Source organism: Diceros bicornis, chromosome 29 (genome assembly GCF_020826845.1).
Source record: "Diceros bicornis minor isolate mBicDic1 chromosome 29, mDicBic1.mat.cur, whole genome shotgun sequence".
NCBI classification, from domain to species: Eukaryota; Metazoa; Chordata; class Mammalia; order Perissodactyla; family Rhinocerotidae; genus Diceros; species Diceros bicornis.
Window position 1 is genome coordinate 15,195,187 of NC_080768.1, and position 25,575 is coordinate 15,220,761.

Below are 25,575 nucleotides of genomic sequence, written 5' to 3' on the forward strand. Positions count from 1 at the left end.
GTTCTGGCCTGGGTTGAGCTCTCTCTTGTAAGACTTTGCTCTAAGCTGCAAATAGCTGCAAACACCAATATTGTAAATTTCCCCAACTATTTCCTTGACAGCTCCAGCTGCCACCCCCATGACCAGTGGCCACCGCTAAGCAGGGCCACATTTTATATTCTGTTACTGTAGCACACCACCTGGGAGGCCATAGGGAGAGAGGCTGACAGTGCTGAAGGGCCCTTCCAGATGAGCTGAGTGTCCCAGCCTCTGACTCAAATTAATAGCATCCCCTCCCCCAACACATAACCCCTTGTCGGGGGACCGGAAGCATGACTCAGAGTGCTCCCTCTTGGGGGCAGCACAGGCCTCTCACGTCTGTGGGAACCTGTGGATGGGGACACACACCTTCCTCTCCCAGGACTCACGGCCCTTTAAGGTGTCCACAGTCAGGTAGGCGAGAGTGGTGTCCTTGGATGAGAGCTGGCCCCCATGTTTCTTTGCCACGTGTGTTTATCTGTGGGTTTTCTGCTCATACCTAGACCCTTTTTCCTGTTGCATCGTTTGTGTTTCTCTCCTTGAAAGTCCTCTTTATACACCTACCTATTATTTGGGTTACAAATGATTTTGTCCATTCTGTCGTTCGTCTTTTGAATGCCTTTCGAACTATAGAAGTTGAGATGTGTGCTTGCGTTTAAATCTATCAGGTTTTATTTTATGGCTTTCTGGAGAGCCTTTGTTGATACTCATTGTTGTAATGTTGATTACTTTGTTGTAATCACTGGAAAAAACCCTGGGTAGTTCTAAACCTTTTGAGAGTTACTGAAGCACATTAATCTTAAAAAGATTGTCATCTAAAAACTTGATTTTCCCACAGACCCACTCATTCCTTCCCTCATTCAGCCTGTATTTGCTGAGCTCCTGCCGTGCGCCGGCTTGTGGAGCACTGGGGCTTCTGGCCCCTAGCGGGGGCACGCATCAAGTCCCTGCCCTCGAGCCACTCCAGAAAGTAAGGCAGGGTCGGGGCCCTTAAAAAGCACCTCTCGTTCCTGCGCTGTCTACAGGTTTCATTGTGAAAATGGCTGCTACTCAGGAAATGTACCAAAAGGGCCCTGAGACGCAGATTTGAGTAAACCAAGTCACAGTTTGTCTCGGCAGGGATAGAAGTGACGGGGTTTCTGTGACTTAGAGTGAGAGAAGCAGGATACCAGCTATAGCGCATGACAGCTTCCCAGAGCACTGCTGGGTCAGGTAGGTGTCCCCAGCACCCTGGTGAGAATTGGGAGGAAAAGTTACCCTGGATCAACACCAAAATTTTTGCTTCGAATTCCTTTTCTTAAAGCACCTCTCCAAACAAGTGCCAAAAGTCAACTCACATATTTATAAGGTCTCACTGTCCCCAAAATACAAAGTAAATTAAATTAGATTTTTATTTCTGTCGGATGGACATAACTCCTGTTTTTAAATATATATTGACAAGCCTGCTTTTAGATGACACCACTTCCCTGCATTAAGTACATACGTAATATATTCTTAAGTCTCCAGCCATTTGATTTAATATAATTCACTTTGTAAGGCAACACTGCAAGCAACTTTAGGCATTTGTCAAAAACAACCTGCTGGTGTAAAAATCTTCATTGTGCGCTTGAACCTCTATAAATTATGTTAAGCAGACATAAGCCCTGCCCTCCTGAAGCTTGTGGGCCCGTGTAAACAGCTCAGACCCCAAGATGAACCGTGAGCTGCAACCTGTATTAACAGCCAGGCAGCCTCTTCCCTTTACTGTGAGTGGGAGCCAGCACCTTTGTGCAGGGCGGCAGGGCGGGGGATAGAGTCAGGCCCCTTCACCCCACGATGACATTCTTACTGTAAGTCACATAATAAGCACATTCATACTTAAACCTCATTTCCTACTTCACAGTTTGTTTATGTAGCTAAGAAATCGTCCTTTTATAGCATAGCTCTTAATAAATAAACATAGATTTGGATTTTGCTATCAGGGAAGCCTTCTTCAGTATATTACAATATCATGTGTTTTAAACTTGAAGTGCAAATTAAACAAAATTTTGATTATTTTTTCCCTGATAGTGGGGTAGTGTAAATGCAGAGTTATATGTATATGCAAATGCAGACCTATTGTGGATAGCTTTAAAAGACATAGTACAAGCCTGCTTTTGTTCCTTTCCAAATCTAATTAACCACATGTTTATTTACCCAGATTTTAAATGCTGAATCCCACTCGAATGAACATTGCAACATGGAAATAATTAAACTTTATGATTCTAGAGGGTTAATTAAATAATTACGCTACAGCTGTTAAATAGAATGTTATGAAACCATTAAAAAGTTATGGACTTGTGGTTCCTGGTCTGCGTGTAAGGAGCTTGGCAGCCGTCACTCCATCCTAGCCACAAGTAAAAAGCTGAACAGACTGAAAAATCAACAACTCTTCTTAGATCCGTCAGGGAAGTGAGGTCACAGGGCAAAGTATTGTCTGAAAATTGGAGAGCCAGGCAGAAGAGAGAATCACAACTTAGCAGAGCAGACACTCTGGGGAGCCAGTACCTGGGTAGGAAAACCTCCACTGTGATTGATGAATTGCTAGAGGCTCAGTGTGGACAAGTCCAAGAGTTAAAAACGCCAGGGCACCAGACTCGGCGAGCCCCACACTTATGTGAGTTTTACTTCCAGGAGTACTACCAGGTCCCCTAGGGAATATCAGGAAAAAAATCTCCTTGTGCTTCCAGCAAGGAGAGGGGAACAGTAACCGTTCTGAAATATGCCAGATCATTCTGTTCTTAACAAGGCCTGCCCTCAGGGCAGGCTATTTTACCGGAGTCTAACATATAGAGTTTTTATGAGACCCTAACCAACCCACCCTCCCACAGAGACGGAGCACAGAGGATTTTTAGGGCAGTGAAACTATTCTATAGGACACTCTACTAGTGGATACACGTCATATACATTTATCCAAACCCAGAGAACGTACAACACCAAGAATGAACCCTAATGTAAACTATGAACTTTGGGTGATCATGATGTATCAGTGGGGGTTCATCAATTGTAACACGTACTACTCTGGTGAGCGGTGTTGGTAACAGGAGAGTCTATACGTGTGTGAGGGCAGGGGGTACATGGGGAATCTCGGTACCTTTTGCTCAGTTTTGCTGTGAACCTAAAATAAAGTCTATTTTTTAAAAAAAGTTATGATGAGGAAGAAGATTTGTTAACCTAGGGAAATATTTACAATATATTGTTAATCTTTAATAATTATTAAACAATTTCTAGTCTTTGCTATTGTTTCTCTCTCCCACTAGACTTCCTCTATCCTGTTCACAACTATCTCCCCAGCTCCTGGTACAGTGCCTGGCTTATAGTAAAAACAACAACAACAACAGCTAAATACTGAAATAGTCGATTTATTGCTATGTTGGGTACTGCTCTCAGTACTTTATCTATATTAACTCATTGAAACTTCACAACAGTCCTTTAAAGGTAAATAAATGTAAATATGATTAGGAAGTACTTATTCCCTGTTTACAGCTGGTAACTGTCAGAGGTGGAATTTGAAACCAGGCAAAAGGTCCCAGAGTTTGTGCTTTTCACTACTAACTTAGACACCTTTCTTTAGAAGGCAGTTGACAAATATTTGATTCGATGGATAAATGAATGAATGAAATGAAATGAAAAAGGAACTTCTAATGTTATATGTATTATTCCATTTTTATTTTTAAAATATGTTCATGCAAAATACCCAAATATCCATCAGTAGCACAGATAATAGACTGTGGTCCAGTCACACCGTGGAATATTGTACAGCAGTGAGTAAAACGAGTCACAACTCCGTGCAGTAGTGTGTTTGATTCTCATAAGCATAATGCTGAGCAAAAGAAGTCAGATCCTAAAGAGTACCTGCTGGACTCTTCCATTTATATAAAGGATGCTGGTGACCCTTGGTGTGGTTCCTGGAAGGGTACTCAGGGGGTTCTGGGACTGGGAATATTCTGTGTCTCCATCTTGTGCTGGTTACATGGATCTGTTCAATTTGTGAAAGTTCTTTGAGCTATATACTTATATGTGCACTTTTCTGGTATGTAAATTCTACTTCAATAAACATTTTAAAATGGCTAAGATAGACAGAAAAAGGGTTGAAAAGATGAATAAGAGGTTGATAGCATATTCGCCCAAATGTTAACAATAGCTATTTCTTGGACACAGAGCAAAAAGTAGTTTTTAATTTCTTTGTTGAGGGTTCTTATGTGTTTCAGATGTAATAAAATGATCACATATTACCTATGTAATAAGATTTTTTAAATGTGATAAAACAAACTTGCCCCGAACCAATGACTGCCCCATATTAGCACAAGTTTGGCACGTGGGTATTGTCCCCACTGGTGAGACAAGACACCCACCTCATCGGTTGCCCTTCTGGCTCTAGTCTACAGTCTTTCAAGCCTTTAGCATGTCTTCAGGAATTTCTAATTAATGTTTTGTGGGATTTTTGTGTTTTTATCCCCTTTGCCAGGCTGAACAGTCAAAAGAAGAGCAGAAGCAAGGTTTGAATGCGGAGAAATTGATGAGGCAAGTCTCCAAGGACGTGTGTCGGCTCCGGGAACAGAGCCGGAAGGTGCCTCGGCAGGTGCAGTCCTTCAGGTAAACGGCCCCACCCTTGGACACTTTCGGGGTGTCCTCGTGTGCTCTGAGTTATGTAGGAGTTCCCCTCAGAGTACGCTCGAAGTTACTATTGGGATGTGAGACCCCAGATCCTCTCCTCCCAGTTTGAACGTTTAAGTTTCCATTTGCTCCTTCCTGAGGTACAAACCCCGCTGGCGCAGTCCTGACTAGATTAAAGCCGGGCTCCCTAAGAACCTAGGTGCCCCCAGTTCTTGGAAGCAGTTAGCACACCTGCCCGAGACACCTTGACGCAGAATACAGAAAGGTACAAAAAGGGCACATATCTCCGGGGTTTTGTTGTTCACTCGTTCCACAGACATCCTTGGGCCCCCCGTGAGCCACATGCGTGCTGGGCCCAGGGACAAGAGAGGAGCGAGTGCTCCTGCTCTCACAAGGCTCCGGTCTTGGGGAGACGGCGGGTGAACAGACCACCATCAGGCCATGTGGGAAGAGCTCACTGAAGGGATCAGGGTCCTGAGGGCCTGCAGGAGCTAGCTGGAGAAGGTGGTGAGAGAGGCAGCATTTGAACCCCTGGTGGAAGTGTGGGTACGAGCGTTTCAGGCACTCGGAGTGGTAGGTTTGAGAAGGGCATCGAGGCAGGAGGGACCAGCGTGGACAGAGGCGCAGAGCCTTCGAGGTCAGTGCCAGGCTCCGTGTGCGGGGGAGAGCTGCCAGCAGGTGAGCTGTGGGGCAGAGTTGGGCTCAGACCACACAAGGCCTGGCATGCTGTGCTGAAGATTTTCAGCTGTGGTTTTAGACGGTAAAGGAGCCAGCAGGGTCTCCAAACACAAAAGCAAGGGACGGAGATAGATTTTATGTGGGGCCAATGTTAGAGGCCTTGTGGAGAGTGGGCAGGGGCAGAAACTGGAAAGGGGGAGACCAATTCGGTGATAGAGTGATGGGAGAGGACCGGGTGGAGGGGCAGTGGGAACCAGCGGAGCGCCCCATCGAGGTGCCAGTATGGAGACTGTGCCAGTGTGGGCGCTGGAGAGAGGAGCAGGTTTGTTGTGAGGGTGGTGGGTTCTGCTTTTGGACAGAGCAGGTTAACAATCCCAGTAGGACAGCCTGGGTAACTATGGCCAGTAGACAAGTAGAAATAAAAACCTAAAGCCAGGGTTGGAAGTCAGATGGAAGATAAAAATGGGAGTCTTCAGCCTACATGTGGTGGTTCCATCAACGGAAATGGGACAAACATCCCAGAAAAGATGGCCAGGAGAGGAGGCACGGTGGGTGCCGACATTGAGGGCCTCGCAGCAAGAAAGGTGTAAGAAGGAGCGGCGGGCGAGATAGAGGAGACCCAGGAGAGCGTGGTCCGCGAGCTGGAGGGAGCGACGTTGTCTGACACCATGGAACACCACAGAAAAGAAGAGGAATGAAAAATATCCCCTGGACTGGGCAATCAGGAGGCCACTATTGACCATCAGGAGACGGTTTCAGTCCAGTGAGAATAGGGCCTCAGAAAGGGTTTTGTTTGCTTGGGGTTTGGTTTGGTTTGGGTCTGGATGGTGTGTGTGTGTGTGTGTGTGTGTGTGTGTGTGTAAAGCTTTTGTGTGTGTGTGTGTGTGTGTGTGTAGAAAGCTTTTAGGGACAGGGAGAAGCCCTGGAGAGTGTTCTGGTGTGTGGGGGCAGGGGGCTGTGAGGTGGAGCAGGCCTAGTTGGGAAGGGCTGGGCTTTGGTGCCAGGCGGAGGGTGCAGCCCGAGGAAGAAGTTGGAGGTCAGCGCTGAACTGAAGGAGTCCAGAGCGGAGGGAAGGGATGCCGAGGCGTCCTGGGCTTCCGACTTTTTGAATATGACGGTTTATAGTCAAGAGTCAAGTTTTTCCTGCCTCCGTTCTGCTGCAGAATCACTCTTGTAACTTTTAGAGAATGCTGCTCCTTGGGTTTTCAGAACTCCAGGGTGGGGAGAGGAATCTTCTCACGCCTCTGGTGCTGTGGTCACTTTGAGAGTAAGCAACGTTGTCCAGCGTGGAAATCATACAACCCCCAGCTGTTGCTAAAACCCAAAATAAAGATTTATAAACACTCCCCGTGTCCCTTAACATACAAACCCATTTATATGACCAGGCATGGGGTAAAAATGAATGAGATGGACCAGGCTAAGAGAGACTGTACTGGAATTGTGGAGGCCCCTGGTCACTGACACCTGGCATTGTGTAGTGAGACAGCGGAGAGCAGTGGGGCCTGGGGCGCTCTGCCTGAAGCACAGGTGCGACTTCTGGAATCAAGAGCCCAGTGTCTCCTGGTCTTCTGATTTGTCAAGGGAAGTTAGAAATCAGGAATTTCATGTGAAATATCTCAAATGTAGACACTGGTAGTTAATTCAGATATTTCAGAAACACCACGTGAGCCAAAGAAACCCACTTACAGGAAGTGTTCAAGCACGAGTCCCCAGTTTTCAGTTCTGCCCTATGGCCTTCAATGACATCATGACCATGCTCACTTGCCTTTTTTTTTTTGTGAGGAAGATCAGCCCTGAGCTAACATCCATGCCAATCCTCCTCTTTTTGCTGAGGAAGACCGGCCCTAAGCTAACATCTATTGCCAATCCTCCTCCTCTTTTTTTTTTTCCCCTTTTTCTCCCCAACGCCCCAGTAGATAGTTGTATGTCATAGTTGCACATCCTTCTAGTTGCTGTATGTGGGATGCGGCCTCAGCACAGCCAGACAAGCGGTACGTCGGTGCGCGCCCGGGATCCGAACCCGGGCCGCCAGCAGCGGAGCGTGCGCACTCAACCACTAAGCCACGTGGCCGGCCCCCACACTTGCCTTTTTAATTCTTATTTTTATCTCTTATGGAATTGAACAAATCGAAAGGATGCTATGCCACGAAAATAGCTCTCATTCTAACTTCCACAATGTTTTCACCCTTCCTTTTCTTCTCTCTCCTGTCCTTAGCCTTTAGAGCATTTCCACCTCAGTTCTGGCTTCTTACCCCACGCTTCCTCCTCCGTGTAGACTGTTCATTTCTCAAGGGAGACCCCATGCTTCTTCCTTCTTTACGGCTACCGACGTGCGCCGTGTAGGTAACTAACTCTCCTCAGTAAATGTGTTGACGGGACACTATGAACCATGTGAGGATTTTGTAAGAAAACAGGCATATTGATCCTGTCTTTGGTAGCTATACAATCCTAAAACCTTATTTTTTTTAACACTCTCCTAACCTCTGAAAAGCATTCTGCCCGTTTCTTTCTCAACCTCTCCTTTCAGGTTGTGTTTGCTCATCCCCGCATCAGGATGCAGGACAGACTTAACCTTTACAACAGTCAGGTTCCTTCTTGTCCCTTCATTGGAGTCATGGTATCACCCACCAAGTCGCCCTTATCTTAGCATGGTGTCGATTTTAAAGAATTTCCCGATATCGTGTGCTTCTCTGTGAGGTCCCTGAGAAATTTCCCAGGATTTTGGCCCTCTTGAATCCTCTACTGCCTGGTTTAGAAACACCTGGACTGACCACCTGGTGGTGTAAAACTGTCTTCGCTGGAAATCCTGGAAGGGCACTTCCCGCCTTGGCTTGTAGGTGAATTCCGGTAAGCCAGAGCTACCAGTCTCCTTTCTGGCCTGCCACAAAAAGGCCAAGATGATCTTGATTTTAAATGAGTTCTACCTAAGGAGAAGGCCAGTTATCCAGGCTTGTAGAGCTACGCTGGAGTTCTTGGGACTATGTTTATGGCCACAGGTACTTTCTCATCGTATTTCAGTGGGTTTCTTTCTCACCTCGACTCTAGGGAGAAGATTGCCTACTTCACCAGAGCAAAGATCAGCATCCCGTCCCTGCCGGCAGATGACGTGTGATGGCATCACTGATGAAAGTACTTTTTCACCTGTTCATTTCTTAGGGAGGGTGAAAGACTGAACATTTGTTCTGTTTTTAGGTTTTTTTTTTTTTTTGTAATATAAATGTCAACTCTTAAAGAGCTTTTATTTCACATCAGATTTTCAACATGTTAATTTGTAAAGTACCTTGAATGTAATTCCTATATGTTTAAAAAAGAAAAAAAAAATCAGATAACCAAAATGGGATAATCTCGTACACAGATGTTGTACAGTCTGTATGTAATGCCAGTGGGCTTTATTTTGTAAAAATGGACTAGAGGCAGGACCCAGTGTGCATCCTATCGAACCGACTGTTGAGAGAGAGCTTGGTTGAGCAGAAGGGGGTGTCTGCCTTTCCTTTGAGTTCTTGTGAGGACACTGGGAAGATGGCAGGGGCGCCACGTGCTGTTTTTGTACTAGAGAGCAGTTCTTGCAGTGTGAAGTTAGACGTGAGGGAGGATAAGCTTCGTACAGAGCTCCCAGTCCACCTGAAACAGGTGCGGCCTTCATTTCTGTCGCCTATGTTGGAACACTTTGTTTCCATAAAACAGTTTCCTTTTGTCCTTTTCTATTTGTCTAAAGAAAACAAAAACGAAATGCTGAATGCAAGAATATAAGAATGCAAAGGAGCAATACTCCTGGCCTCACTAAAGTTCTTGTGATTTATGACATTAAGGGGAGGGAGAAAGCCAGTTACCTGAAAATACACGAAAACAAACTCATCAGCTGAGCAGCTGCTGCTTCTAACTCAACCTGAATTTGTGTAAGTGTTCAAACGTGAGTTTCTGGGTTGCACCAATATGTTTTGTCCTAGGTGTGAGGATGGTACCTAGTGGAGGAATGTGGGGGCCCAGCGTCTACGGCCAGACTACAGGTGATGTGGGGGGAACGCATCAGCACTTATTTGTTGAAACCAGGGACAAAGGAAAGGCTATCTTGATTGAATCAAAAGTTGCCAAAAATTTAAAAAGATACTTTATTAAACAGTTTTCTAACATTTACTAGAAATTACTTTGCAGCTCTCGTGTTTGGGGGATCGTATCTATAATTTATGGTAAGGAATTGGGAGGCAAAGAGAAGAGTGTGCCTGGGGAGATTATTAATTTCAAGTATAGGCTAAGTCGTTGGTTTAAAAAAAACGCCATTCTAGATGAACAAGTTTAGAGATATAAACGGACTGAAGTATCCTCCAGTATAGAATTTTAGCTTACCCAGCTCAGGCACTTCTTAAAAGAAACAGATCCCCATTGTCACTCTGCCAGCATAAAGGCTTCTAAAATAAATAGTATTTATGCAATTTAAATCATACTTATTACTCAATCTGTTATACTGCAAGAGGCAGGTTTTGGTTAGCCATCTTATATAGCAAAGTAAATGAATTTTTTTTTTTTAGAAATGCAAAAATCATCTTAAAGGAATGGGCCCCTTAAAAAATTCACACACACAAGTTCTATTCCTAAGCTAGAATCGTCATTGGCAAGAATTTTTATTTTCTTGAAAGTAATCATATTTTGGAAAGTTCATTTTATCAGAATCAAAATTCAAATTAAGCAATTTCTGAGCCTAGAACTTTAATTACTTTTTCCTAAGTGTCCCACCACGTATATACAAATGTCTTTGAAGCTATAACTGGACGTGACACTACTTTGAACAAAACCCAGCCTCATGAAGTGACTGAGCACAGTCCTTCAAGGCTGCCCATTTCATTCTGTCAGATGACTAAGGAAAACTAGAAAAAGAGTACCATTCATCCTTGTCAAGGTCAAATGTGAAAGACAGAAGTTTATTTAATGTAGAGTTAAATGAAGGTCAGCTGTTTTCAGCTTCTTAGTTTGACCATGAAAATGTTTATAGAATTATGTGTAGTTGTACCGTACGATTTTATTTTCTTCATTTATTTATTTACGGTCTTATTTATGTTCTGTTTAATATATAGTTCGGTTCTGGCCATTTTAAATGTTTGACATAGAAGAGGCTATATTGGAATATTTACAGCTTTATAAATCTTCATCATATTAGCTGTTAACTTTTTGTAATACAAAAAGTTTCAGACAAGTATAAAAGAATAAAATCTGTCTCAGGCTGGTAGTTAACAGTTGTGACCAAGATGCTTTTGGTTTTATTTTATAAAATTTGCTCATTTCTAACATGAGAGATAAACTTATTTTAATGTAATCTTTTTCCACACTTTAAAAATCAGCAATAGTGTTATGTATTTATAGGCAGCTTTTAACAATCCTGTCATATTTGTACTAACCCAAATGATTCACAATGATAAAACATTTTAATAACTTGATCACAAAACCATATGGACAATACGAATTTTAATATTATAAATACTATTTTTTAAACGTAGAATTTATTCTGCACAGGGTAAAAAGAATGTAATATTTAGTTCTCAAGTTTGAATTATCAGTATGTTATTACAATTTTGTATATCAGAATCTAAGTGTTACAGGTACAAAAAGAATATTGCTAGCCAAATGAACAACGTTTAGCTGAATCTCTGTAGCATGCAAATCAAATAAATTTAAAATCTTTTTTTTTTTTGCTATTACTTTATCTATATTGTATTAAATATCAAAAGCTCAGGACTGAACTAAATATTTAATCAGGTTAAATTCTGAATATGTTTCTGTTTTAATTTGTCTTGTTTGTAAAAGTATGCAAATACATCACATAGATTAACTTTGGTTTCTGCACTCTTCATGTGTTTGTGGGTGGAAAAAAATTCAGTGGGATTTTTTTTTAAACAAAGATACAGATTGCCTAATACCTTACTTCAGTGTCATTTATTGTTCAGTCAGTTTCCCTGATTGGCACAAATACAAGAGTTTATTTGAACGGAGCAAATATAAAATCTTTCATGAAGAATTCCCCAAGCCAGCAGTTTATTGTGAATAGTCCTTGGTAGGATGATATGTACTGCTGATAAAAAAAAAAGATGCAGTATTTTCGTTGTGCAAGATGAAGGGCTCCAGGATATGAGCTCTGTCATCGCGCCACCCGGACTGGCAGAGTGCTCGGCGGCCCGGGGCAGCCGTCCCAGGAGGGTCTTGCCCACACACCCGGGTCCTGACCTGCAGTGCCCCCTGTGGCCGCTCCACAGAGCCAGGGGCAGCCAGGGGTGGATGGGAATGTTGACCATCTGCCGCAGAGCCAAGGACACAGAAGCCAAAGCACATTTGCACGGTAGAGTTTCCATGAATCTCCCGGAACACAAGATTGCCCTCCTCCGCTTCTGACATAGTAAAGAAGGCGTGAATGAATGTGGCTGACTTTTAGAAAGGGCTCCATAGAGGCACTGAGATCTCCGATTAAGAATAAGGTGATGTGCCCGTGTCTCTCACCTCTCAAGCTTCCAAAGAGCCAGCCGCTGTTGTAGTATAATCAGATGTCACGCAGTTAAGATAAATATGCAGCAAGGCTGTAGTCTCAGTGTAATAGGTGATCTTGAACAATTAGAAGAAGTAAACGATCAGCAGTAACATTTCCAACTGCCAGAATGATTCATCTCTATGAATAACACCTTCAAAGATATGTAAGTACTAATATAATGTTTTATTTACCAGTTCTGTGCCATCACTGGATCTACTTTAAAATTGAGAAAACTCATTCACAGTGGTGAGTATGATTACTATTAAGTCTTGATTGATTTTGGTCTCAGAGTAGAAGATGAAAGTGGCTTACCATCTTAGAAAGAAATGCGAGTTTAACAAGCTAATAGCCACAGGAAAAAACACATTTTAGAAAATGAAAAGCAAAGTGAATGGGTGACTGTGTAGCAGGAAATCCTACCACATCCAGAGTTGACACCTGAGGAGGGGACACACTGATCCCTTCTGGCTTAGATTTTCAGGTGGGAGTTTTTCATCTCCAGGTGTTGATGGTGATATTGTGTTTCTGCCACTGCATAGTGGCCCGAGGCTGGAGGAGCTTGCGTTGAGCAGGCTGCACAGTTGAGCAGACACCCTCCTAGTACGAGAAAAAATCCAGCAAACCAGCCAATAAAGAGGGCTTCCCCAAACTCCCACCTGGGCACAATCTCTGGGACAGTCTCATCCCAAAACTCCTGGACGGTCATGTGGGCCACCCAGGAGACCGGCACGAGGGCCGTGATGCCCGCTGTCCAGAACAGGAGTCCGCCCAGGATTAGCAGTCGCTTCTTGAGAGCTGGCTGTCTCTCTCCAATTCTCAAGCAGTCCAGGCCAAACCCAGAGACCAGCAGGCCCAGGAGTCCCAGTCCATTTGACAGGAACATGAGAATCCTGGAGATCCTGAGTTCGGCAGGCAAAGCCAGGAAAGAATCAAAGTCTTTGCATTGCATCCCTACTTCCTCCTGGATGACACAGGTTTGCCAGAGTCCCATGGTCCAGTTTTCCATTTCATTTAAGTCCAGGTTGAGGTTTTTCCATTGTGGCAGGTAGTTTGTAAGACAGGATAAAATCCATCCCAACAAAGATAAGGAAATCCCAGCTAACTGTGCCATAGTTCTAAATACTAAAGCCATTATAAAGTCCTGAGAACTTTAGCCAAACTAACTCCTGCCTTTCGGTTGCTGTGAAAAGAAGTGTGACACCGTGTTATCACTCACGGAGCTCAGAAATATTTTTTCATTGTGTATATAGGAGGATTCTTGCCAGAGTTGCTATTGTTTGATTCCATGTTGAATAGGTTTCAGAAAAGGATAGGGAAATAATTCTGCAAACCAGTAATGCCAAGGTGTGGCCAAGATCGTGTTTGTGTCCTATAGGCGGAATTTTGTAGTAAGCAGTTTGTCCCCAAAATAACTAAGTAGTAATAATCCTCCTTTCATTGTTAACGTATAAATGGCTTGCATGTTGTTCCCAGCCTTTCTAAGGAGTCAAAGAATTAAGAAGCCTACATGCAAAATGTTTAATTGACAGTTCTGGCTCAACTCCTACTGCTTTATACCTTACTAATTGCGCCTGTCAGATTTTCATCTCTTAAAGTTCTCACATTTCAATACATATGTTCTGGTAATACTGAGTGTTACCATTTTTTAAAAATAGGTTCAAGAAAAGTATTTCTTAACCAAATAAATCGATCTTATCAGAAATCTCTCTAGACCTTCAATCTGCCCCATTTTTCTTAAATCCCTTAGGCTACGTATACCACATAACAAGAAACAATACTGAACTAATATCAAGTCTGTTTACCTACATGCCTTTCTGTCAAATTCATGCACGTGTGCATAAACACTTATTTTTTTTCTTTGCTTAAGTATGCCTCCTGTGCTGTGGAAAAGTTAAGCAATAGGACTTTGTAGGTTAGAATCAAGATCTCTGTTGCTTTACCACTAAAGTATATATCCCCATGCTTGTAATTTTTAATTGAACAAGGGAAAACTTTTATTAGGGCAAATGAACTGTCAATATCTGTATATCAAGCAGAATATTTTTGGAATTATCTTTTTTAAATACGAAGCTTTTGACGGAAGTGACGAGACAGGAGATTGGCCGGTATTTTAAATCTGAGAGTATCATGATGTACTGAAAACTTTCAGCCTCATAAAATCCTGTCACATAGGGTGCCTAGTAATTTCCTGAATACAAACCACCTCTGTTCAAAGAAGACCAAAGTCATTGTTGTGGAAATAACACTCTGAGATAGGTTTAACGTGTGGTTTTGCTAATGTAGAATGCTTAAAAGATTCCAGATGGTTCATGTTTTTCTTTAGGAAACAGAAACTAATTATTAGTATTTCCAGCTACCAACAAAAACAGAAAAAAGTTCTGATATAAAATTAACACATTAAAGCTTAATACCAACTATATTGGATAACCACCACCACATTTTGATTTAAATAGCCAGATCAATGGATTATTTTTGCTCATACCTATGTAATGCTTACCATAATAAGTTTCTTTTAAGTACAAGATTCGCCTCTTTCTTACTTCTCCAGGTTGTGAGGGGAAGGGGAGCATCTAGGATAGAAAAGTAGTTATTTAATGAGAAAATGTGAGCAGCACAGATTTAGTCCATAACAAAGACCCCTTTGTCATGTAGACCCCTACATCACAGTTGATGTAGAAAGATGTGTCTCTGTGGTCTTGTCCAAGTCTTACACTTGAGGATCTGCAGTTCCATTTTCCAGGTACAGACTATGCATTTCTGCCACTGCATAGTGGCCCAAGGCTGGAGGAGCTTGCATCGAGCAGGCTGCACAGTTGAGCAGACACCCTCCTAGTACGAGAAAAAGTCCAGCAAACCAGCCAATAAAGAGGGCTTCCCCAAACTCCCACCTGGGCACAATCTCTGGGACAGTCTCATCCCAAAACTCCTGGACGGTCATGTGGGCCACCCAGGAGACTGGCACGAGGGCCGTGATGCCCGCTGTCCAGAACAGGAGTCCGCCCAGGATTAGCAGTCGCTTCTTGAGAGCTGGCTGTCTCTCTCCAATTCTCAAGCAGTCCAGGCCAAACCCAGAGACCAGCAGGCCCAGGAGTCCCAGTCCATTTGACAGGAACATGAGAATCCTGGAGATCCTGAGTTCGGCAGGCAAAGCCAGGAAAGAATCAAAGTCCTTACATTGCCTCCCCACTTCCTCCTGGATGACACAGGTTTGCCAGAGTCCCATGGTCCAGTTTTCCATTTCATTTAAGTCCAGGTTGAGGTTTTTCCAATGTGGCAAATAAGTTGTAATAATGGATAAAACCCATCCCAGCAAAGATAATAAAAGTCCAACGAATTGCATTGCTACTCTGAAGACTAAAGCCATTGCAACCAATCTTAGGACTTTTGCCACCTCTATAGGAGAGCTGTCTTTGTGGTTGACAGTAGTGTGACGATCTTGGTTCTATGCTGCCTGGAATATAAGCTTTGGTCATTAACTCTTTGAGCAGTCTGAAATGCGTTTTTGTTCTTGAATATAATGTTTCATGTAAAGGACGAAGGACTCTGTTAAAACTATGAGTTAGGCTTTCTGATAAGGATTTGATCTCTTACCTTCCAATTTGCTTGGTAAATTATATCCCCAATGCTTGATGATTATAAGTCTAAAGATGAACAAAGAGAGCTCTATGACCCCTCACCCTAAAATACAACAGAAATCTTTGTGCTTCAATATGGATTAATTAGATTTTAAGTGGTGATAAAAGGCCAGCTCTTTCTACAACAGGACTTCATTGTAATAGCTGAATCTGAGATTTCAGAGATGCAAAACAAGCCCTTGTAAAGAAAGGTAGACTGTTTCCCTATAATCTTTATTCTTCTCGGACTTCCTTAACCTACACAAGAGCCTGGCCCGAGTTCTTGAGTGTCACAGGGACTCACTTGGGACTTGGCAGAGATGTTCCCTCAGATTCCTTTCAAAGGTAGAGGCTGGTTCGCTGGGTTAACTAAAATGAGAAAGACGGAGGCCAGGTCCAGGGTAAGTGAAGAAGGGAGCTTCCGGGGAGCTCTGGATTTCATGCTAAGATTTTCTCCATCCTCATTAAGGACTGGGGGTAAAGCTTGATTTCTTTGTGTCTGGGAGATGTGTTTTGGTCCAGAGCTGAGCTGTCTTTGCTGTTGTGTAAGCCCCATAGACAAAGCAGCACAGAGCTTGAAGATTCTTGCCATTTCCAGACAAAAGGCCCTGCTGTGAAAACAGCAGCCTCAATGGAGCTGACCTCTGAGGCCGGATCTTGTTTGTTTTTCTGGTTTGGGCCAGACCTTGAGAACATACTTCTGCAGAGCATGATCCCTCAGGGAATACAGGCCCTCACAGGGCGGGACAAGAGACTACCTGCTCCTGAGTGCCAGGGCTGTTCCAGCTTCGGCGTGGCCTGACTCCTCTCCGCAGGGCCCCTGGGCGTCCAGCACCCACAGCAAGAAGGCAGGGTCTGATGGGTTCATGCAGGTTCCTAAAGTGGAGCCACTGTCCTGGAAGATTCTAATGTCAACTGGTAAGAAGCATCAACTGCAAGAGAAGCAAAAAGTTTATTTGGGGTCTCAAGAATTGCAATTCGGGAGATGCAGATTTGAGTAGAAACTCAAATATGCTCTGAGGAAGACAGAGGAGACGGGAGCTTATAGAAGCAAAAAGAAAGAAATGATATAGGTTGTTTTGTAAGATTTGTGATTAGTGCTGGCAACGACTGTTACTTGTTGGCTTTACATGATTAGTTGCTAAGGCCATTTCTAAGGCAGAAAGTTCTTATCTATGGGAGTAAGCATGTTTCTTGGAAGGTCAGGGTGACAGCAGTGAAAAGCACAGTCTAAAGGTTACATTCCATCTGGGTAGAGATGTGCTTAAGCCCCACTTCCCTAATGGCCTCCCAGCCCCATTTTAGAAGCCTTGACATATGTTACTCCATTTTGTTATCGTCATCCACATTTTCCCCTTTTGATCAAGATCCTTTGGCAGAAAGCATCATGGATCAACCATTTGATTGATACATCTATAATATCCCTCGTTGCCAGGAAGGCTCCTTCACAAGAAATCATGTCCCATGTAGTGGGGAAAGCAAGGTACTCAGTCATCAGTAGGAGTAACACAGAGGCTTCGGCCACATCTGAGCAATAAGGAGACGGTCAGGAAATGAGGCTTAGTCTCTATCTGGAAAAAGTATCAAGTCCTTTGTTCAGAGTTGCAAGATGGGTTGATCATCTCAAGTCATTGAGCAATCATTATTCTGGAGGTAGAGACAGACATACAGCATCAAGAAATGCAAATCATTAATAGCTTGAAGGCAACAAAGATCATGCAAATCAGGACAATAGTCATTAGTATAACTTGGAGCAGATCTGAGTGAGTAGTAATATAAGTTTAAATATAAGTACACAGAGCAAGTTTCCAATAATTATAAACAATCTTTAAAGTCCTGGTCTCATCCAAGCACCCATACCTGAAGGAAGACGGAACCAGAGAGTGTCATTAAAAGACATTGGATGGAGAGATCCTATGCTATTTTTATAATTTTTCCGAATTCTAACTGAACTTCACCAGAGGAGTTGATCCAGGTGCAGCAGGAGGTGTTGGCTGTGGCACAGATGCCACCCTGTCCTGTAAGGAGATGATGGATTGCCATTTGATTATCCAATATAACCCTCACTATGGAATCCAGAGATCATTGTTATTGAGCCAAGGCTTGAGTGGTAGAATTTGCCAGTGTAGCTATGGTTAGGGATAAAATTTTTATCAACAGATAGTCATGGACAACATTAATCCAAGGGACAAAGCTTTTGGCAATGGTAATCAATGGAGAGTACTTGAGGTATAAGAAGGGGTCACCAAGTTTTGCCTAGACCTATGAAATTGCAATTGGGTTTTGTTTTGTTTTTTTTTTAACAAGAACTTGAAATGGAATATTATGGTATCCTAAAAGGCATTGTCCTGCCATACACCAGCTGTCTAGACCTTCATAAGCCCATGGTTCCCTGTAGTAATCACACACAAAGGTGTACCCAAAAGGGGCATATAGTATGCAATGTCTTCTAGTTCTGTAGCAGTGTCAGCAGTCAGGAGCACTTAGAAAGGTCATTTCCAATGGGGCTTGAGGGCTGTCTTCCTCTGAGGATGCTTCCAGAATACACAGTCACCAGGCTGTAGACTGCAACCAACAGGATACTTTAAATTGGAATCTGGGAAAGCTTCTTTAACCTGTTGATGATAGGCTCAAGCATAAGACATTAGAGACTTACAGAAGCTGGTCCTACTCACGTAAGACAACAGGGGATCCGCAGAAGGTTGTGTACCAACACACACTGATCTGCTGGTGATGTCTCCTGTGGAGTTAGTTTCTGTTTTCCGAAGAGGGTACTGCGAACAGTCAGCAGGAGCAAAGGCAATACCTTAGGCCGGGCGAGTCCAGTCTACAGGTATATAACAAAACCTCAAGACACTTAACAGGACTAGAATCTAATATCTACGAAGGCGCAAACATAATTTTTCTCTCCATAATTACCCTCATTTTTTTTTTTTTTTACCTAGAATAATCACAGTAAAACTAATTTGTTTATATTAAAAACTTGGCCTGGGGGCCGACCCAGTGGCGCAAGCGGTTGGGTGCGCGCACTCCGCTGAGGCGGCCCGGGGTTCGCTGATTCAGATCCCGGGCGCGCACTGATGCACTGCTTGGCCGTGTGGCGGTGTCCCATATGGAGTGGAGGAAGATGGGCACAGATGTTGGCCCAGGGCCAGTCTTCCTCGGCAAAAAAGAGGAGGATTGGCAGATGTTAGCACAGGGCTGATCTCCTCACTAAAAATAGAAAAATAAAAAAAATAAAAAACTTGGCCTGATTATTTATACAAGTGAAAATCAAAATACGCACTGAGAGTTTCTGAATTCTGGAGGGATCAGGTAGGGAGAAAAAGTAAATGTTTCATCTTTGTTCACAAAGGTAAATCTTACCTAATTGTTGATAGCTTAAAAGATTTCTTTAAATCTGGAAAAACAAAACATTAGAGCATCTTTCTCAGCTCGTGTAGTCTCATGTAATTTAATATTTCTTCTACTTCAATCCAGTTTTTCCATTAGTTTTTTCAACTGTGCCTGATGATTGAGGATGATCTGAACAGTGATAATTCCGAGAAGTTTGAAAGGTTTTGTTAAGGTTCGTGTGATTTGCCCAGTGAAGTGGGTGCCTTGATCACAGGAGACTGTGGAAGGTATATCCCACGTGGGAAATACATTTTCTAATAGTTTCTTTGCCATCATGAGGGCATCTGCTTTTCAAAGTAATCGAAGACTTGAGAAAGACAAAACACAGACTCTTTGTTTCCTAGGCAGATTACATTAAAGGTAAAGGAACTTGGTTTATAATTTCTTATTAAGAGCAGACCAATAATCTGAGAAGATTTTGTTCTTTAGTAGAGAGAAAAACCAAATTCTAATTTTGTGCCAGTATACTTTTGATATTAAAATTTATTTTTAAGTAAATTTATTTTAATCTTAGCTAGCTTGAACACACAACAAAATTTCTTTTTTAAAAGATTCCTTTTTCACAAAAATTCTACCACTTTCTATGTCTGTTTAGGTTTTGTCCTATCTTTTTCTTTGTTATTTTGGAACAAGCATTTTATTTTAGGGCAAAATTACTTTCTTGTTTGCCTTTAATAAAACTGCATCTTCATTCTTCATACCTTCTCTTAGCAAAAACACGTATCCTATTTTCCTTGTCTATTTTCCATATACAGTCGTCTTCTCAAATTTCAAAAACTTACAAAGTTTATCTAAAAAAGAAATGATGCAAGCCAGTTGTTACAGAATTATTACAAATTTTACTTTTAGAGGATAGCATAATTGCCTATGTATTACAATAAATGAATATAAACTCTGTCTACATAATATAGTTAAACCAGACACTCTTTGGAAATTACAGAATGAGATTCATTGGCGCCTACAGGTTCATCCTGACATGCTCTGCTAGACTGTGAATGACAGAACAGGCAGAGGCAAGAAGATCCCCACATTATTGCTAAAGAGGGTTGCTCTAGGTTGAGTAGGCAGAATAAAGATTTGAAAGGTGGAACAATAGCTTCTAAACCAATGGCAGAGCTATGAATATCTGGGAAGCCACCACCAGAATTCTCAGCATTGCAAGTAGTTGTAAGGAATGGGGGAAGTTCTTTTAAATAAAGATTGCTGGCTGGCTGTAAATCTGAAAAGAAAAGGCAAGAAAGTATGAGCCTATCGGAAAGTGATTACAGCCTGGCCTTAAGGAGTTAGCACTGTGTGCAGGCCAGAAAGGGTGGTGGTTCTTGTGTTGGCCTCTCCATCTGGCTGCGTAGACCCTTCTATTGCTCGATTTCCTGTGGTATAAGAGCAGTGGCTTTCAAATATGTTGGATTATTCCACAGCAAGAAATATAGTGTATATTATATGGTCCAGCATATACCTACATATATAAAACCATAAATGTAACTGAAATAAAAATTTAATAAACTGCCATGTATTTTCTATTTTTTAGTATATACCATACATGCATTCTATTTTGCATTTTATGAAATTTTTCTTTTATTTGTATATAAATTTATAATAAATTTATGTATTGTGGATAACATTAAAGATATGTATTATCCATTTATCTATTTTGCTAAATGTAGATACCATGTACATTTTCTATTTAAATAAATGTCAATCATAATTTATCAATGGTCTGTGACCATAGTTTGAAAACTAAGAAGTTACAGTAAATCCTTCCGTAGTCAGAGAAAGCTTTCAGGAGAGTTCCATTGCTTCTCATCTTTCAGAGGGGCTCCTGCTGCAGTGCCAGCATTCTCTCAGCATCAATGCACCCAGTTTGCATAGAGTTAATTTATGCTTATTACTCTAAATGTTTTGACATTGTCTCTTTGGTTCATTTTGTATTCTCAGCTCTTCTTCCAACTTTTTTTTTAACTATTTGTAATCTTTGCTTTCCAGTGAAAACTAGGAAGCAGGCAATTATAAACTCTCTATCATATATTACCATCCTGTAGTAGATTAGCAAACACATTTCATAATTTCTAGAAGCATATTTATTTCTCTTTACAGCAAACTTTTCGATGTGGCACAAAACATGTCTGTTGATAACCCAAATATTGTTTGTCTCTCTGTAAAAAAAATTAGAAAGCCAAAACTAGACAAACTTATGTTTAGCAATCAATGTCTCAGCATACCATCCTATCTGGAAATGATTTAGATATTCAACGAATATCTATTATTTAGTTTAACTTAGTATAAACTTTTATCTTATTTACAATTATTTAAACACTTGTTTTTAACAATTATGTTTGGATTAGACATTAAATAGTTAACCATCATCCCAAGTTATTCCCCCTGCTGACAAATTCTGCAACAGAAACAGCGGACTAGTAAATCCAGATAGAACAAGTTGTATGTTTGCATTACATTCAATATTGATAACTCTGAAGACATGCTTGTTTTTATTAAACCAACAAATTTAAACTATCTTTTATCAAAGATTATCTCAGATCACTTGAACTTGAAAAACATTTGGGTTAGTTTTTATTGTATTTAGAAATAATTTATGTAAGTGCTTAGTTTAATTATATAGAGCTCTTTAGAAATGAATTTTGATAATACCATCCAGAGGTAGGAAAATATCACACGTATATAACGTATATACATATATATGAACAGACAGAGATCTTATAGCTTTTGTTTTACAAATTTCAGCCATGAATCAGATGTAGTAATACAAAGCTCACTAGTTATGAAAGAATAGTTGGATCCAAATTTTTTATTTCTGGCCGATGGAACAAGTTCCAGTTACTTGCTTAAAAGTTTATTTTTCGTTGTTGTTGTTGTTTTTGGTTTTTTTTTTTTACTTCAGGCTTTACTGATTGAGTTAGCCAGTTAGGCAGTTGTGGACTGTTATCTCCTGAGGTGTTTAGATTCTAAAGACATGGTGAAATTTAGAACGTCAAAGGATGGAAAGAAAAATGCAAGTTTTTTTTGTTTTTTTTTTTTGTCTTAGGAGTGTGGGGGTAATTGTAATTTAAAACTTCCCTTCAGTCTTGGGAATTGGATGTGGGTGAAGGACGAGCAGAGGCTGTGACTAGAGCAAAAGGAGTGTCAGCTGACTCTCCTAGCTCTTCAGACCCTTGCGCGAGCTCTGACTTGGCCTGCCTGAGTTTGGGATTAACAGCTTGCAGGAACGCAACTTTTCCAGTGTTTCATTTAGAGGCCCCAAGACACCAATTAAAATGAGCTTCCCATTCAATTTGTTTAGTTCGGTAACCTTTTCCAATTGCGCACGCAAGTAAACCGAATTAAGGAATTTCAAAGCGGCCCCATTTAGGCCAGCGAAGCCTCAAATCGTCCCAAGTAATGCGAATCCAGCAGGACAAACATCTACACGTAGAAGGTCCATGTTCTTTAAACAAAACCAACTGGAATCCCAGAGTGGGGCCCACCCCCCAGTGGTCCCCTTAGAATGGGACTTCCTATTTGTAAGTACTTACCAAAGAAACAAAGGCCCAACAAAGGAGTGAAAACAAATAGATGTCCCTTAACAAAGCCGACAGCGAAAGGACAGGATAGCCAGAATCGGTATCAAAGGACACCCAAATGAAGAGTTTGAACCTCAGTCAAAAAATGGGAATGTTCTGGCCCGGGGGGACTTACCGCCGGGAGCCGGAGCCACCAGGAGGAGATGATAGTGCACAAAACACTCTGCAGGTACCTCGCTCGCGTCCATGCAGTGGCGCCGGAATCAGAGGTCCGTCGCTCTAGATCCCCTGTCTCTGACACCATGTAATGTCATGACTAAGAGGCAGAAACTGCAAGAGAAGCAGAAAGTTTGTTTGTGGTCTCAAGAATTGCAATTCGGGAGACACAGCTTTGAGTGGAAACTCAAATGTACTCCCAGGAAGACAAAGGAGATGGGAGTTTATAAAGGCAAAAAGATACATTAAGTAGGTTGTTTTGCCAGATCTGTGATTGGCGCCAGCAACAACTGTTACTTCTCGGCTTTACATGACTGGTTGCTGAGGCCATCTCCAAGGCAGAAAGTTCTTATCTATGGGAGTAAGCATGTTTCTTGAAAGAAAGTCAGGCTGACAGCAGTTCAAAGGGTACATTCCACCTGAGAAGAGACGTGCATAAGCCCCCCTACCCTAGTGGCCTCCCAGCTCCGTTTTAGAAGCCTTGACGTACGTTACTCCATTTTGTTAGCGTCATCTACACTAACCTGATGAAACAGAAGCATTGCCCGTCATGTTTCAGCAGTTGAGTCTAGTCCAGGCTCAGAGAAGATCTTTCATGATGTTGCTCAACAGGAGATCAGAGAGACAAAACCCAATCCTGATGTATCCAAAGTAAGCACATGAGTCAGGTTAGATGAACGGAGCTGTCTTCAGCATTTTCCATTATTTTATGTCAAAAAGGAAGATGACCTCTTTCTTAACTTTTACAAATTCTCAGAATCCCTTAAGATATATTGCTGTCCTCAGCGTATGAAAATAAGAAGTTGTTCCAGTTTGCACAAAGAATGAGGGTCCAGGGCCTCATCACCAGGAGATGGAATAATGGTGAGCTAAAGTTTCCTACCAGGAGGCCATCAAGATGATGAAAGCCCTCGGGAGCAATCATTAACAGTTACAGGGAGATGATTCCTAATATCGCATTGAAACTTTTTTTTTTTTTTTGCTGAGGAAGATTCTCCCTGAGCTAACATCTGTGCCAATCTTCCTCTATTTTCTATGTGACCTGCCACCACAGCATGGCCACTGATAGACAAGTGGCGTAGGTGCGTGCCCGGGAACTGAACCCGGGCCTCCCAAATGGAGCATGCTGAACTTAACCACTAGGCCACTGGAGCTGGCCCAAAACTTTTTTAAAAAATGGGATAGAATAGGCTGCTCTGTGAGGTAGTGAGCTCTCCATCCTGAAGATGTTTAAAAAAGAGTAATTCTCACCTGTTAGGGCTATCATGGAGGAAATTTCTGCCATGGTGGGGCTGGATAACTGGATAAGCTGGATAATTTCTAAGTGCCCTCTCATCTCATTTATTCTTTCCACATTTAAAAAAATATTTTTTGAGCACTTCCTCCTGGCCGGGTGGTAAGTGCTGAAGACACAACCAAGACCAGAATGGATGCAGGCCCTGCCCCTGGCCCTCTGGGGCTCACGTGCCAGTGGGAAGAGGCCATCAGGAAACAAGTAAATAAGATAATTCAAAGAAATAAAAAGAGCAGGGTTGAGGGGCCGGCCCGGTGGCGCAAGCGGTTAAGTGCGCGCGCTCCGCTGCGGCGGCCCGGGGTTCGCTGGTTCGGATCCCGGGCGCGCACCGACGCACTGCTTGGCAAGCCATGCTGTGGCGGTGTCCCATATAAAGTGGAGGAAGATAGGCACAGATGTTAGCCCAGGGCCGTCTTCCTCAGCAAAAAAAGAGGAGGATTGGCGGATGTTAGCACAGGGCTGATCTCCTCACACACACAAAAAAAAAAAAAAAAAAAAAAAGCAGGGTTGTGAGTGTTCCAGGCAGAGGAAACCCCAGTGCCACAGCCCTGAGACTGGGAAGCATGAAGCACCCCCCAGCCTTGGGGGCTCCCATCTCCATGTTGCAGTTTGTGGATTTCCTGCTCAGACCATGTTGCTCTCAGAGTGAGGATGGGAGTGAAATTCAGCCAGAAAACAAATATTACCACCACATTGTCCAGCATTGGATGGAACTACATCATCTCAGGAAGATTACTCACACAAAAAAAGAAAACCACAACTCTCATAAACAGAACCCAAGAGGTCAGCACATTATATACATTTCTGATCAACCGAAGGTTGGGGTGACCAAACATCCTGGTTTGCCCAAAGCCACACATCCTGGGAAACCTCTCAGTCCAGGGCAAGGGTTGACAAATGTCCCCAAACAAACCATCCGCAAATGCAGTCGCTTGAATCAATGATTGTGTATATGTACTTTGCTCATGAATCTGCAGTTTGGGTGACACTCAGTGGGGACAGTTTGTCTCTGCGCCCAGTGGTGTCAGCTGAGCCCAAATCACCTTTTATGACCTTGTCTCAGAAGTCACAGAGCATCATTTCTGCCAAAGCCTCGTAGATGAGGCCGTCACAGGGGCCTGCCCTGTTCAAGGAGAGGGAACGTCTCCATCTCTTGACAGAGGAGTAGCAAGATTCTGGAAGAACTTGTGGGACTGGAAATACTTTTGTGGCCACTTTTGGAAAATAAATCTGTCCGGAAAAGTGAATCAGATTGACCTGTTGATGAAGCTGTTGACCAAATCAAGATTCCAGTAGATGCATGGCAAGCATTGCATAGAAAAGATGGACTTTCGTTCTCTCCTTGGTTTTATGTTTTTATGCTTAAGGTTCAGTGTGAGGTCACAACCAAACTGTCCGGGCTATGCAGACTTGACAGGTTTTACCCAAACTCCTGCCACTGCCAGCCTGTGCCAGTCCCTCTCAGCCGCTTGCGCTATTCTTCCTGGCCATCCAGGGCTGACATCAGAGAAAGGCCTTCCCAGGCTGGCTCAGTGACTCAGCCTCACGTATTCAGGTTCCTCCTCTGTGCCCATGACCGTGCCAGAGCTAGGGGCGCAAAGATGTGTTCTCAAGCAAGACAAACCCAAAGAAGACGACGGTATCTTAAATATTCTAATAGAGACAATGCTAAGGAAGGGGTGGCTATTTCAGAGGAGG

The 25,575-nt window shown here is 42.5% G+C and overlaps 3 protein-coding genes across 3 annotated transcripts in view; 1 reads left to right on the plus strand and 2 right to left on the minus strand.

Annotated features, from left to right (window-relative positions):
• The window catches only part of WWC2 (WW and C2 domain containing 2), a 202,668-nt gene extending 191,511 nt beyond the window's left edge, over positions 1–11,157 (plus strand). Inside the window, exons 22-23 of the mRNA XM_058524943.1 lie at positions 4,505–4,632; positions 8,377–11,157. Coding sequence (XP_058380926.1) covers positions 4,505–4,632; positions 8,377–8,443 — 195 coding nt within the window. The 3' untranslated portion in view covers positions 8,444–11,157. The remainder of the gene's footprint in view (positions 1–4,504; positions 4,633–8,376) is intronic.
• A 1,154-nt stretch (positions 11,158–12,311) lies between these two features.
• CLDN22 (claudin 22) lies at positions 12,312–12,974 on the minus strand. Its single transcript, XM_058524945.1, has one exon. The coding sequence runs from the start codon at positions 12,972–12,974 to the stop codon at positions 12,312–12,314; it is 663 nt and encodes a 220-aa protein (XP_058380928.1).
• Positions 12,975–14,549: 1,575 nt separating this feature from the next.
• On the minus strand, positions 14,550–15,206 carry LOC131393923 (putative claudin-24). Its single transcript, XM_058524946.1, has one exon. It carries the CDS (start codon positions 15,204–15,206, stop codon positions 14,550–14,552), a length of 657 nt encoding a protein of 218 aa, XP_058380929.1.
• Between the last annotated feature and the right edge of the window lie 10,369 nt (positions 15,207–25,575).

What these genes read in the sequence shown, in the direction of transcription:
- CLDN22 (XM_058524945.1), bottom strand. Translation starts at nt 12,974, where the DNA reads ATGGCTTTAGTATTTAGAACTATGGCACAGTTAGCTGGGATTTCCTTA.
- LOC131393923 (XM_058524946.1), bottom strand. Translation starts at nt 15,206, where the DNA reads ATGGCTTTAGTCTTCAGAGTAGCAATGCAATTCGTTGGACTTTTATTA.